At 40.4% G+C, this 15,300-nt stretch overlaps 1 protein-coding gene across 2 annotated transcripts in view; it reads right to left on the minus strand.

Annotated features, from left to right (window-relative positions):
* ZFAND3 (zinc finger AN1-type containing 3) overlaps positions 1 to 15,300 on the minus strand; it is a 336,794-nt gene that overhangs the window by 23,386 nt on the left and 298,108 nt on the right. For both annotated transcript variants that reach the window (XM_037063265.1, XM_037063264.1), the window contains one exon: positions 9,772 to 9,939. In XM_037063265.1, the coding sequence (XP_036919160.1) occupies positions 9,772 to 9,939 (168 nt within the window). The remainder of the gene's footprint in view (positions 1 to 9,771; positions 9,940 to 15,300) is intronic.

The raw sequence follows: 15,300 nt of genomic DNA on the forward strand, positions 1-15,300 counted from the left end.
ACTTAGTAAGTCACAGCAAAGGATATTCTGAAAACAAATTTAAAAATTCTATTTACAGCATCATCAATAATTAAAATACTTAAGGATTTAACAAAAGATATGCTAAAAAACAGAAAACAATGTTGAAAAATTATATGAGACTTAAATAAACGGAGAGACATGTATTCATGGGTTAGAATATTGTTAAGATGGCAACTCTGAAAATGTTATAAATGGGTGAACTATTTGAAGTATGAACAGATTCATCACAAAAGAAGATATATGTGTGGCCAAAGAGCAAATGAAAAAGATGCTTAACATCGTTGGTCATGAGGAAAATGCAAATTAATATAGCATAGTGACAGAGTATCACATACCCACTTGAATAGCTGAAGTTAAAAAGAATGACAATATTAGATGTTCCAAATCACAGAGAAATCAGAACCCTAATCACTGCTGACAGGGCTTTCTTAAACTGCTGACTATATCTGACCACTCAACCTGGCAAGTCCACCTCTGTGTATCTGCCCAAGAGCAACTAAAACATGTGTCCACACAAAGACTCGTGCATTAATACTTACAGGAGTTCTATTCATAACATCCCCAAACTGGCAACAACCCAAAGGTATGTCCACAGGTAAATGGATAAACAAATGTGATACTATCTATACAATGGGATACTTCTAAACATTAAAGAGAAATTAACTAATGGTATGTAACAATATGGATACATCTCAAAAACATGCTAATGATATGCAATATAGACACACAAAACTATATACAGTATGAATCCATCGATATTAAAATTCAAGAAAAGGCAAAATTATATTAACAAAGCAGATCAGTGGTTACCTAGGCCTGGGGTAGAAGAGTGTAGAGATTCATTAAAAAAGGGACAGAAGGGAAGTTTTGGGGGAAGATAGATTCTAAAATCTGAACTTGGTGATGGCTGTACAACTTAAATTTACTAAAACTCAATGAAGTATAAATTAGGTGAGTTTTATGATATATAAATTATATCTCAAAAAATCTGTAAAAAAAACCCCACACACACACCTTGTTGGGCAAAGAATGAACTGAAACTATTTACTTTTAGACCTAAAACAATAAAATATCAGTAATTAATTTCCTTTTGTAACAATTCATTTTTCTCCCTACAAAGAAGAATTCTAAACAGGGTAACTTACCCAAATAGCCTTGAGAAAATTATTGTTGTGCTGTGATGGCTGCTAAGAATGGACCCTAAGAATGTTGCCAATTTGCTATCCAGATGGAAAATACTTTACTTCATGGGACAAGGGTCTCCTGGCTCACCTGTCAGTCGGTAGGGTATGAGCAGGGATGTGACACAGGCTTCAGGCTCTGCACATTCTGTCTTTTAAAAGCTTGGTCTCTGATGCCTGTGCTGAGGAAGGGGGCTATTCATGCTTCTGAAATCTCTCTACAGCCTTGTCCAAGGACAGATGGTAGGCTGGATCTCTGGGACAGTGCTGAACTAATGGGCTAAATACATGAAGTTCATGTTCAGTAAAAGGTTGATTTGTTTTGCTTTAACACTTCAACTTGTAATTTATGGAGGAGCAGCAGAGGGACTATCTGTTTTGTTTTAGATGACACTTCTTATACGTTAAAGATTACATGGGGAACGCAGATGACATATTCTTTAGGAAAAACATAGTGAGTGAAAGAAAAGGAGTAGGAAAAAGAGACAATTTCTCAGAATTTGCCTGAAGATTTCTAATAACCCTCACTTAGCTTTCACAAACATAATAATTCCCATCAAATTTTTGTGTGTGTGTGTTTTTGGGAGGGTGAGCAGGACAGCTTCTTCTCTTGAGCCATAGGTAACATACACCTACCTGCTGTCTTAGAATTACTGGAGAAGCTTTTGCCTTTAGCATAAAATAATAATAATAATAATAATAATAATAATAATAATAGAAGCTCCTAAAGGGCTGAGGCCTTGGCAACCACTCTCTATGTACATATGGCAGAACATAGACTCTCCATTCCATGGCAGTAATAGTAACACCTAACCACAGCCAAATCAATCTGGTCACAATAAAGGATCTCAGGTGTCTCCCTGGAGAGCAGGATATTATGACGGATCCAGGCCAGAACTCTCTACACAGAATGCGGTCTTTCATAAGAACATATTGCCTTGTCTTCTCTTTTCTTTCCCTTCTTATCTATCTATCTATCTATCTATCTGCTGCCTTGTGTTCTTTTTAGACTCATAGGATAAAATGCCCAGTGTTCTTGACAGGTTTACATCACACTTGGACAAGAGCGAAAATGAAGGCATATACGCATGGGCTTATTTGTGGTGATTTCTGATCTGGTGAAATGGGCCAGCCTGGAAATTTCATGTCACCAACATGCTGCATAATCACGTTGCCCCACACTGAGCCTCAGTACATCACTGTTCGTTCACTGGGCAGTACCCTATAGTGGCAGCAACAGCTGTGACACCTGCACATTCTTTTTCACTCAGTGAAATCAATTCACACACTTCCCAGATCATTCTTTAAAAAGATCCAGCAGCCACCTCAGTTCTCCTGTGTGCTTACTCAAAAAAAGAGTCAAATTAGATCAGTTGGTTCACAACCACTGACAACTTCTCACTGCAAACCAACATCCGAACCCTACATCCTGGAATCTTTCTTTCCTGTTTTAGTAGTCTCTCCTCATTCAACCCCAAGGCTCCACCCAGCTGCAAAGAGGTCACCTTCAGGATATGAGCTTTGTCCAAGCATTCCCTTCTTCCCCACATCTAAGTCTCACTCTTCCTTTAAAGCCCTAATTGTGGAAGCCTGTCCAGAGTCTTTCAATTAAAATTTATCTCTCCCTCCCCATATTCCTATAACATATGCTTCATGCCTCAGTTAAAACTTTTATGGTAGGCTGCCGTAACACAACAGTTATTTTAGGCACATGCCTACCTTCCTCTCAGGCCCAGCAACTTTCTACTTTGCATGCATATTAAAATCATTTTGGGAATCCTTGCAAAATGGCTAATTGCAGAACTCAGTAAAGGTAAGGGGCATACCATATCACAGAAACACATGTCTCTGAAACATGGTATGGAAACACGAAAGCTTAAAAGAACTTACACTGGCCAGCCAATATGGGACAATTTCAGCACCAAAATAATTAGGCTTAGCAATGATTTAGAAACCATTAAAAAATATAAGAGCCCATGAGTCCATACTAATAAAAGGTAAATAAATGGAGTGGAAGAGGGTTCTCACTTACTGAAGAACATCAGTGTCAAATGGTAAATATTAGAAGAAGGGCCAGAGTTAGAAAATCATCATTGTGCAACCATCACAGTAAAGACCAGTGCAGGCAACAATCATCAATGAATGCTAAACCTTGGAGACATTTTTTTGGTGAAGAATGGAACATTTACATGGTCATAAAGTATTTTCTCCCAGCAACAAACAAAAAGCCAACCAACTGAATAGAAGAAAGTTTTGCAAACAGTATCTCCAACAAGGGCTTAATATCTAAAATATATAAAAAACTCATATAAGTCAACACCAAAAAACCAAACAATCCAATTAAAAAATGGGGAGAGGACCTGGGAAGACATATAAAAGACTTCTCCCAAAAGACATGTAAATGGCCAACATCTACATGAAAAGATGCTCAACTTCAGTAGTTATTAAGGACATGCAAATCAAAACTACAATGAGATAGCACTTCACATTATAAGAATGGCTATTTTCAACAATGACAAGGAATACTGTGTTGGAGAAGTTGTGGAGGAGAAGAAACTCTCATTCACTACTGGTAGGGATGTGAACTGGAATAGCCACTATGGAAAACAGTATGGAGGTTGCTCAAAAAATTTAGACTTACAATATGACCCAGCAACCCCTCTTCTGGGTATTACAAAAAATGTGAAATCATTTAGTCACAAAGATATACCCTATGTTCACTGCAGCATTATTCACAGTGGCCAAAACATGGACACAGCCCAAGGTCCTTCAACAGAGGACTGGATAAAGACGTGGTGCATATGCACAGTGGAACACTACTCGGGCATGAGATGAACTACTGCCATTTGTGACAACATGAGTGGACCTTGAGATATACTAAGTGAAAGAAGTCAGCCAGAAAAATTTAGGAACCATATGATTTCACTCACATGGGGGATATAAAACTGAAAACAACAAATGAACAAACAAGACCAATACACTCACAGCCGCAGACAATAGTACAGTGGTTATCAGAGGGCAGGTGGGTGGGGAGTGGTAAAGGGAGTCAAATATATGGTGATGGAAGATGATCTGACTTTGGATGGTAAACACACTATGCAATACACAGAAGTGCACACACACTCGAAAACTAGATAGTTTTATTAACCAATGCCATACCAATAAATTCAATTAAATTAGAAAAAATGCATTAAAAAGTATTTCCCAAGATTGCTTTCTAGCTCCAAGGCTAAAAATATTAACTACATACCAAAAACATCAAACAATACGTTGAACGGGTGAGTGAATCACAATTAACACAAACAATGAGAGGATAATGGGTACCTATGCCTTCCAATGTAAAACCCTGAGAAGGACACAACATCACTTACATAGTATTCTGGCTGGGAGTATGTACTCTGAATCTAATCTTGAAGAACAATCAGATAAACCCAAAATGAGAAATGTTCTACTAAAAAAACTGTGGGTGGGTACATGGGTAGGGGGAGGAGGGTACAGTCTTTAAAAGTGCCAGTCTCATTAAAAACAAAGAAAGGCTATGAGAGGGCTCCAGGTTAAAAGAGTCTAAAGAGCCATGACAACTAAGTGCAGTACCTGATCATGAAATGAAAGCTGTGCTGGATGGGAAAAAAATGCTTTTTGTAAAGGACGTTATTGGACCAACTGACAAAACTAGGAAATGGACGAGAGACTTGATAAAAGCACTGTACCTGTGTCCGTTTACTGACATCACTAACTGTGCTGTGGTTATATAAAATAACATCCCTAGTCTTAGGAAACATTCACTGATGTTTATAGGATTAAATGGCAATGATATTTGCAACTTACTCTCAAGCAGTCCAGGAAAAACCTTTTAATTTCCAAATAAAAAGTTGGCCTGGCTGGTGTGGCTCAGTGAACTGAGTGCCGGCCTGTGAACCAAAACACCACTGGTCTGATTCCCAGTCAGGGCACACGCCTGGGCTGTGGGCCAGGTCCCCAGCTGGGGGCGGGGTGCCTGTGAGAGGCCACCAATCCACGTTTCACTAGCACATCGATGTTTCTCTCCCGCTCTTTCTCGTGCCCCTCCATGCTCTCTAAAAATAAATAAAATCTTAAGAAAAAAGTTCATGGTAACCACACACACAAAACTAAAACTGAGACATATAACTTAAAAAAAGAGGAAACCATGGAATACCACGAAATAGAAACACAAAGGAAAAGAACCAATGGAGGCACAGAGCTACCAGAAACAGGAGATAAAATAGCTATAGGAAATTCTCATACAGCAATAATTACCTTAAATGTAAATGGACTGAATTCACCAATAAAAAGGCACAGAGCAGCAGAATGGATCAAAAAACAAAACCCAACCATATGCTTGCCTTCAGGAGACACATCTAAGCTGCAAAGACAAGGACAGACTTAAGGTAAAAGGGTGGAAAATGATTCTACAAGCAAACAATATTCACAGAAAAGCAGGCATAGCCATACTTCCATCTGATAAAATAGACTTTTAAGATGACAAATGTAACAATAGACAAACATGGACATTTTATGTTAAAGGGACACCACACAACACTAAAATATGTAAATCAACTACTAAAGGAACTAAGGGGGAGAAACTAATGAAAAAAAATTAAAACAATACCGGGAGACCTCTTCTGATTTAATTTAGAGTGAGACCCAGACATTCTATTTTTTAAAAGCCTCCCAAGATTGAGAACTGCCTAGAACAGCAGTTCTCAAAGCAAGACCCTCACTTGGGAACTTATTAAATATGCACAGGCCTACTGACTCAGACCCTGTGGGGGGCAGCCCAGGAGCTGTATTTTACCATACCCTCCATATGAGTCTCATACCCACTTAAGTTGGAAGCCGCTGACCTAGACTACAGTTCCTACATTCTGTATATCTAGCTCCTATATTCCCACAAAACCTAGCAAAATGCAGTGCACTGTCATATCTCAATAAATGCTTGCTGAATTTAGTTTGGCAGAAACGACCACTGAGGCACTTGGAGATGATTACTCTAACAGTCCCAGCTAAAGCATCACTCACAGTTTCTAAAGTGAATATAAAATTTATTTCAAAAGCAATGAAGAAAATCAGATTACTCAGGAGAATAGTAAAAGCACTGTTGTCCCTAAAGGGAGCGTATCAACTTACAGTTTGTTAAGTCACTGTCAATTGAATATATGTGGTAACTTACGCAAGCTATTAGACTGGTACTTAAAAATTAATTCTGTGGTCCTGGGAAACAATACACAGCAATTAAAAAATCATGCTGTGTGTGCCATGCAAGGTCTGCTTAGAAAACCCAGCATTCATGTGGCAGTGATGTGGCCCAGATTTGATGAGGATGGCCAGATTTCAGAAGAACATCCTCTAGGTGGCATTTGGAGAAAAAAGACTCCTATAAAGAGAATGAACTATCAATCTGCCTCCTGAGTAGAAAATAAAACAAATCCATTTTTATGCAACTGTTTTCTATCTTGAGAAGCTGAACTGCTGAAGATATTCTAGCATGGAGGGCATCATCCCATCCCCACCCCGTCTTTTCTAATTGGCATCCTGAGTGACTTCACAGGAAAAGGGTGTTACTTCGGTATTGTTGACTTAAAGGCTATCTAGTCACAGTGAGGCAAAGGAGAATTAATCTTCAAAATTCACCTATTTACTGAAAACCCATGGAGTGTCTTGGCAATTAACAATTCCTATCACCTCTAGCTGTTCCCTAAGTGAGAAGGCTCAGAACTCATCTTACAAATTGCTCTTCTGAAGATCAAAGGGAAGTTGAATGTGTCTGTGTGTGCTCTCCATGAGACTGTAATTTAATGGAATTTTTAGAAAAGGCTTGCTGGCAATGTTTGGATGACAGCCCCGGGGCAGAGGATTCAGGGGAGCTTGGCCACTCTTCCCTTTGGAGCATCTTCCCTGTCTTTAATTGGCACCTCATTAGAAATTAATGAAAATGACATCCTCTGTTCTTCCTGCTCTAGGCAGTGAATGCTACAAAAAGGCCCATCACAATTCATAACACATTCAATTTATATAAAAATGGCTCTTAAGCATTATTTATGAGATGTGAATTTCTTGTCAGCAGTTAATAACCTGTACAGAGTGGAAGGGGAATGGAAAAAAAGATTGTGAATAAATATATATAAATTCTCTGCAGTGGAGAAGTGTGCTGTTTGAGTTCAAACTATCTTCCTGAGTCCTCACTTTCAGCAGTAAAGTACTGTTCCCCCACCCCTCTAAAACCTTTCAGGGCAGTTAAATGTCCTTCCAACACTATGCATCCTCAAGGAAATAACTATATAGCTTACCCTTTCCTAGAGAGATCCAAGCAGACAGGCAGGAGAAACACAAGAGCTATTTGTCAAAGATAGTCCCAGAGGTGTCTATTCCCACTGCTGTCCTTCATCTTTTGAAAGGTGGCAGTTGACTCGGTCATCTTTCTGGGCACAGAAGTATAATGCTCTCAGTGGGCCAAATGGAACTCCCAGCTCTCTGGGAAGGCTACATCTGGAGGGACTGCAGAAAGCTGAAAACTCTCTTCTCCACCAGAAGAATCCAATCTCTCTATAAGCATACCCTCAGAATTGGGCACAAGCCAAAGGACTACATACTAGATCATTTAAAAGAATACACGTTTGTTGCAAACCCAGTAAGTACTTAGAAATCCAGCCTCCTGCCCAAGAGGTGAAGAGCACAGGAGAGTAATCCACACTTACCAGAGACAATCAAGTTGGTTCCATTTACGAGCATATGAATTTATCCCACATGTATTTCTAGACTTTTTTTCAGCAGTTTCCTAAGCCCATAGGGAAGTAGATGGTGTGCACTAAAACTGAAGGGTTAACAACACTTCTGGATCTCTCAGCACTAAACTGAACTTTTAACTGCTTGCCTGACAAGGAGAGGAGGTATTAACCACCGCCAGAGGCAAGACAGCACACTCATGGACCAACTGCTCGATCCACGAAAGCAAATCCTGTGTAATACCCAGGATTCAGTTACTTTCAAGAAGGAAACAAGAACATAAGGTACAAGCAAATCCCTTGATTCTAATTTAGGAACAACCAAAGGCCTGTGTTATAAAGCAACGGGCAAAATGGCCAGGTGGGTTTCACAACACTGATACCAGACTGAACTGCAGAAACCCCCCAATAGTTCGCATGAAGACCAAAGCAAGAATGTGCACCACAAAAGATTAAGCTTTGCATATGGGTAAAGGTGGTCAGCCATCAGGCCCCAGAGTTTCCTTAGCTAACCATGGTATTCCTTCCTTACCTCACCTAGAACTGAAAACTACCTGGCAGAGGTGATCCAGGAGCAGCCTACAAATAACATTCTGGGCTCACCCAGGCCATGCCACATGCATGAACGGAACTGAAGCTGGGAAGCTCTGCTGAAAGCCTCTGCACTTATCTCCCTTCTTTATACCTGCACATACGCATTTAGGAGGAAACTAAATGCCAAGCTAAAAAATAAAACCCTGTCCAGTGACACCTAGACTCCCCATGCAGGTCCCCATTCCTGCAATTTAGGATATGCTTCTAATCTTACGGACCACACACCCAAGCATGTAACAGGAGTTCCAATTTAGTTTCCTGAGAAGCTGGTACTCTCTCGTTTCCAACAAGGCAGATGACTGAGGGACAAGGGCAGCAATGGCTATGTCTTCAGAAGATAAAGGACTTGGGGTAACTGTGACTTTCTAACTGCTGAGAGAACCAGTTAGTCCTGACCTCCATCATCAGTGCTTGTAGGGTACCTATTGCTGTCCCAGGAGTGAAAGGAAGCTTAAGCTCATTCCTAAGGACTAAGGGTATAGATTCTCAGAGACTAGACCTGGGCCTCAAAGTCTGCCTGGTGACAGTTTTGTCCCATAGAATTATGCTTTAAATCAGGAAATAAGAAGAGGGACAGGAAAACTCAAAGTGAGCCTAAATGATGTAGCTATGTAATTCTGAGTGGTTGAAGGGAGAGAAAGAATTGGTCCACAATTTGCCCCACGGTGGGTGTGCATAAAGTGCAGCAGTTCTAAGAGGTGGTATTACACTGGAGAGGTAATACAGAAGATGTTACTTTAAAGCTGTCTTCAAGAGGTTAACTGCCGATGAATTACGGTTCAAAGAAAATAATTTTCTAATCTAACTTTAATTTAGAAAGGATATGGGAGGAGAAATCTTCCATTTATTATACATAGTAAGAGGCTCATTCAAAATTAATTTAATATCTGAATTTTACAGTACATATCCCAGAATTTTGCTAGTTTGGTTAATTTCTAAATAAGTCATCAATGAGAAGGAACCAGAGAAATCAGTGGAAAGAGGCTGAAAGCAGTATGCAGTGACAATGTAAATCCAAAGAAACTTGTAACAAGGAAGTGGGGATGTTTTTGCTTCTTTGAATGTGTTTAGAAGTAAAAATACTCTACTCCTGATTTCTCAAACTCTAAATCTATTGCTCTCAGGGAGGTTCACAGGAGAACAAAGGAGGTCAGCCTCTTAGCATACTTTCCAAAACTATGTCACGGTGTCAAGGGTGCAGTCTCCATCATGTCACTGGGAGAGATGCTTACCGCAGCGACAGGATCCCAATTCCTGCTGCACCAGCTCCAGCTTGGTTTGGCACTGGAAGCACCGACGTCGACTCTTCTGTTTAGATCGGCTGGTTTCTTCAGATCGTTCAGTATTCTCCAGTAGTCGTGGCCGCTTCACTGGTGAAGCCTCGTTCTCAGATTGTGAATCTGACCAAAACAACACATTTGGGGATTAGGGTTAGTGCTTGGCCTGGTAAGCACAGCTGATTAATATACTGCCAGGCATACTTCTGACCAGGTTCCTGTCCCTTCCCAGGAATTAGACCTGTGCAAGCAACAGCCAGCTGACTGGCCTGGTTTATTCTCCACAAATTGTGACAAGCATGAACCTTCAGGGCTGACTTCTAACAACATAGGTCTGAACCAGGAGAGAAGGGTGGGGTTGGCTCAATGAAAATCTAGGTTGCTTTAAAAATAGCTGTCTCTATGAGGAGACCATTCAAACTGGAAAGGGGATCATCTCTTTGCATTCCTTCTTTGGGCAATAGCTATTTACTACTTGTATTGCTTGTCTACCTTCTCTTGAATATTTGCTTGTCCTCAAGTAGAATGTAATTCTTTAGAGACAGGCCGTGTCTAGTACTTGTTTATACTGCCATGTTCAGCACAATTCCACACCTAAGCCAGCGTTTGAAGAAACATGAGCAAAAATACTCATGTTCTACTCCTAAACAGGTAAGAATCGGGTCTAATATTGGAAATAATTCCAACTGTATTCAGAGTTAAGGAATACCTCTGCTTGTTTACCAGTGAGCTGCCCCAGGACTCCGTTATGGAGTGGTACAGAGGCAACACTTTGAACCACAACCCTAGGGTTGGTGCCAAAAACTTCATACTGTAACAGGGAGGCTGTGAATAACTCTCCTGAAAAAGGGCAGCACCTGAGGGCTCTGTAGACCTCTGAAAACTGAGAATGCACCTCCTGCCAAGGTCCCAGTGGTTTACGCTAAACCACCTCAGGAGGGCAATATCCTAGACTATCTTCTCCAAAACAGATCCAGATCCTACCACTTCTCACCCCTCCACCACCACCAGCGCTGGTCCACATCATCACCATCTCATCATCCATCCTAGTACAAAGACCGTGAATGTTCCCCTCCCCCCCGTCACCTCTCCCACTCCATCTACTGCTGCTCTCTCCCTTTGCTCCATCCACCCTGTGGGCCTTTGCACCTTCTGTAACCTCTTTTAAGTCACATTTTCCTTTTTTTTTAAATTTAGTTTTAAGTTGCACTTGACATATAATACTGTATTAGTTTTGGGTGTACAACAGAATAATTAGACATTTTATATAACTTACAAAGTGACCACTGCTCTCAATGAAGTCTTCTTCCCTGATCACCCTATGTAGACGACTCTTGTCACCATTCTCTAGCATTCCCCTTACTCCCTTCACTTGCCTTTTATTCCTCCATAGCATTTATCTTTTAACATTATCCCCAAGGAGAATGTAAATTCCTGGAGGGCAGGAAGTTTGACCTGCTTTGTTCAATAATGTGCCCTCTATGCCTACAACTCAATATACAGTTCTTGAATGACTGAATCTTCTCTTAGGCCATCCTGATTTTCTATTTAACGTGGATCTAGTGAAAAGCAGCAGATGGTTGGCTGCATTTCAATGAAGGCTGTCTCCTTCACCCCAGGCTGCCTCTGTGTGAAGACAACGCTGCACTTCACCAGACAGCACTCACTGGTCCCGACAGTGAGGATGGAAAGCATTTGCTCACAGCTCCCCCAGCCCATGGAACTGTGCACTGACTTATGGAAGACACACACTATTCTTAGCAACTGTAGGCTTCATTTTTTTCTCATTTAGTTCTTCCCATCCTGTTTGACCACATGACATTTTCCCCAAATATAAACCAACTAAACAAGGCCTTTGATGAAAACAATTGAAAGCAAGTTCAGCCTATTTCCTACCTCTGCTGAGGGAAGCTGTCCAAACCTAGTTGGTGTGATGACTGAGACAGCCACAGACACACCAGGTCCCCTCTCCTTCCCCTACAAGAGTAACAAGCAACAATCTAAATGTAAATCATTACAGAGCAGCCAGCCAAAAGGATTTCACCTTGTATGAGCCACATTGCCCTCTGGGAGTCCTTTTTCACAAATCAGCAATGGCACTATTTACATTAATAACCCTATTTAGACATGCCCCCCACCTTTTTTTTTTTGCAGTGAGAAAATTCTAGAGTAAAAGCTGTACAAAGAAAAATGGTATCTGTTCTGAGACAAGGTCCTAAATCTGGAGCATCCTTATAAGAAATTATCTGTCAACTCCAGAGGGCAGGGTAGAGAAGAGAGAGAAGGGTCCACATAAGAAGGGGAGACACTTGAATCCTTTGAGTTTATTAATACTCTTAACATCTGGCAATACAACCAATGACACTCAAATATGGAACAGGCTGTCAGGGCCCAGAGGGGAGAGGGGAGAGAATCATAGGGGAAAAGGGAATGGACTCACATGAACAAGTATAAAAGACACATGGACAATAACTAAGGGTGGGGGGTGGAAAGGGGAGGGAGGCGGGGAGCATGGGGTGGGGGGCGGGCAGGGTTTGGATTATAAGACAGAAACCTGTACTCGAACAAGAATTAAATAAAAATTATATCAATAAATAAATAAATAAATAAATAAAAAGAAAAAAACATCTGGAGGACCTCAAGATGAGGACAACACATCTCTAACGAAAAAGAGGTGCACTCAGACCATAAGCCTTTCATTCACACCACTATCTGATAAAATTGAGTGTGTGTCTGGAAATGCAGAGCTCACAAAGCTGTTTTTCACATGAATCTGTCTCAGATTGTCAAATGTGCTGTCTACCTGCATAGCATCCAACTCCACTTCTAAAGCAACCTTTGCTACAAGGAGAAGATAATTTCCTTTCAGTGTGGCAATGCTATCCACAGCTAACTGTTTTAAAATAAGTCAGGGATGATATATGAAGAAAACATTTTTAAATGTATGATTCCTAAACTGGGGGACAGAATTCATATTTATACGATCATAATCATCACTGGTCATCACCAAACAACCCACTTGATGGGCCCACCAAAATAAGGAGGCCTTCCCAGCCCATTTCTCTTTTAATTCTCCACCTTCTCTGACCAATCAGCATTCAATAACAAAACTAAGGAATAAGTCTGCTTGGTCTCAAGCTAAAATTTTCCTTTACCCATTCCACATTATAGATAAAGACTACTGAGTTATTTGTTCTGGTAGGCAGGAGGCATGGGACATTCCTGAAATAATGGGTCCTAAGGGAGGCTTCTGATGCTGCCAACAGCTTCTGGCTGCACTGGAGAGGCCATCCTAAAAGAACACCACCCAGCCCCAGTCAGCCCTTGAGAGTCAATGTCTTGGCATCTGCACAAGTCTAAGACCGAAGGCATCAGTCAGTATACAGAAAGTCTGAGCCAAGAGAAGCAGCCCTTCAGTGATCCTAAACCAAGAGGCACACACTGTTTACCAGAATGTGTTATTTTTTAGAATCAAGAAAATTTCCCTAGACATTGAGTGATTCATAATTTTTTGCATGCTGAAATATGTCCTCTTAACCTTCTTCACTCAGTCCATGGTCTATTCATTGGAAAGGAACCCTATACCCTCTAATGCCCCTCCCACAAAAAGAGAAGGGAAATAAGCTCTAAACTGTTTGCCACCCTGTACACACTGCCATCCAGGGAGGTGACTGTTCCATATAATTTCTTGGTAAAACAAACTATTCCTTGGCATTTTCTCACAAGCCAACTTACTGTTTTAATTAGAAGCTAATAAAATAAACAGCAGTCTACAGGATCATCATCATGTCTATAAAGGAAATTTATACCTTCTCTGCTAATTATTTCATGAAACTTTAAGCCAGGGGTGAGTTGCCTAAATAACAGAAACAGATGTCCAGAGCAGGGATTCTAATTACATAATAATGAACTAAATAATTCAACTATTCAATTATAAATTTTATGTCAATTAAAAAAAAACTACTATAAAGAAAAGATCCAAACATGGTCAAACGAAATTAGTTTTTGTCGGCAGTCCATATTTGAATAAATTAAACTTTGATTCTTTATTTTTATTCACAAATATCACTTCGGTTACTCTGCAGCACTTTGAACTTGCTCAGCAATGACAGAAAATTCCTACCAGTCTACTTGCACAATCAGAACCTGGGCAGTAAAGGGTTAAAATACCGAGGAAGGTGAACAGAAATAACTTACATGCAGCTTTAACTGTCAGAAGAAACGAGTCCTTACAAGGAGCATGCTTATTAGCAGCAGGAGGAGCTGTACTGGCAAGCTAAAAACTGTTCCCACCCCAGGAGTTAAGGGTGCTTTCTAATTAAGGTCATTCATAAAGGGCCAACAGAGAACGTATTTTTTCCAGTATGCTTTTTCTTGAGAACATAATCTAGTCTGTATATACCCACACAAGAGACCCTTCCTTTCTCTGCCTAAATTTAACAGAATGAAAAAATATCACATCAGGTCTTCTAGTCTGATCAAGAATTATAATGTGATTAAACTAGAAATAAAATCTTAGAAAAAGTATTTTACAGATGAGTTTCCTGGGTTTGAAGGTAACTAGTGCTTACTTTGTGACAGAGAAACAAGTACAGTTAATTTAAAACATATAATTTTCTGAAGAGAGAAATTCTTCTAATTGTACTTTCCTGGCCAATCACAAAAAGTAGTGGTAAGACCTTCAATTTAGAAACACAGTTTAACTGGAAAGCTTGACTGGAGACAACAAACAGAGCTGCTGCTTTTAAAATTCTGTTTTGCCTCTGACAGAAATTCACATTGTTTCTTACTGGCACAGTTCTTGTCTTTATTACTCATGTTCTTTCCCAGAAATTTCCAAATAAATTGTATCAGGCCTGTCAGAGTCGAATCCCAATGTCTCTTAATCTCCCGTCACAGTGCAGCTGGCAGCCTGCACACACCTGGGACTGCTAACCACGACTGTGGCCTCCTGACACCTCAGGCGGGCTCTCCGTCCGCTAGACAGGCCAATCCTCACAGTTTATAGGACAGTGGCAACAAAGAGAAGGAAGCCCTCTTCTATTCACTTCACCCACACCTACCCTCACTTCTAAGAAGGAAAGATGAATCTGTTTAATCTCAGGCTCTATGACAGCTTTTGAGGTACTCAATCAATTTTTTTAGAACCTATCACAGTCTCTTGACAGACTGACATTTATGATCCCAACAGCCGTACAAACATCAGTAACAGCAATAATTAATAAACCCTCACATGTCACTGCTGTCTCACCTTTGACCATTTAAAAGGACCTTAAGTTGCTAGAACCTCTCTGCCCATGAACAGCACCACATTCTCACTGATAAAACTAGGGGGCTTTTTAAAAAACTCCGTTTTATAGGTATTTTCTCCGTGTTTCTCCTCATGCAGCACTTTCAGAGTTTATGCAGGGATTAGAGTCATCCTCTCCTGGCACTTTACTGTGTGTCATGAAAGACTTCATGAGAGAAAACTCCTTCATTATC

The sequence above is a fragment of the Sturnira hondurensis genome, unplaced genomic scaffold (genome assembly GCF_014824575.4).
Source record: "Sturnira hondurensis isolate 20B ecotype Veracruz unplaced genomic scaffold, ASM1482457v3 Scaffold0014430, whole genome shotgun sequence".
Classification (NCBI taxonomy): domain Eukaryota; kingdom Metazoa; phylum Chordata; class Mammalia; order Chiroptera; family Phyllostomidae; genus Sturnira; species Sturnira hondurensis.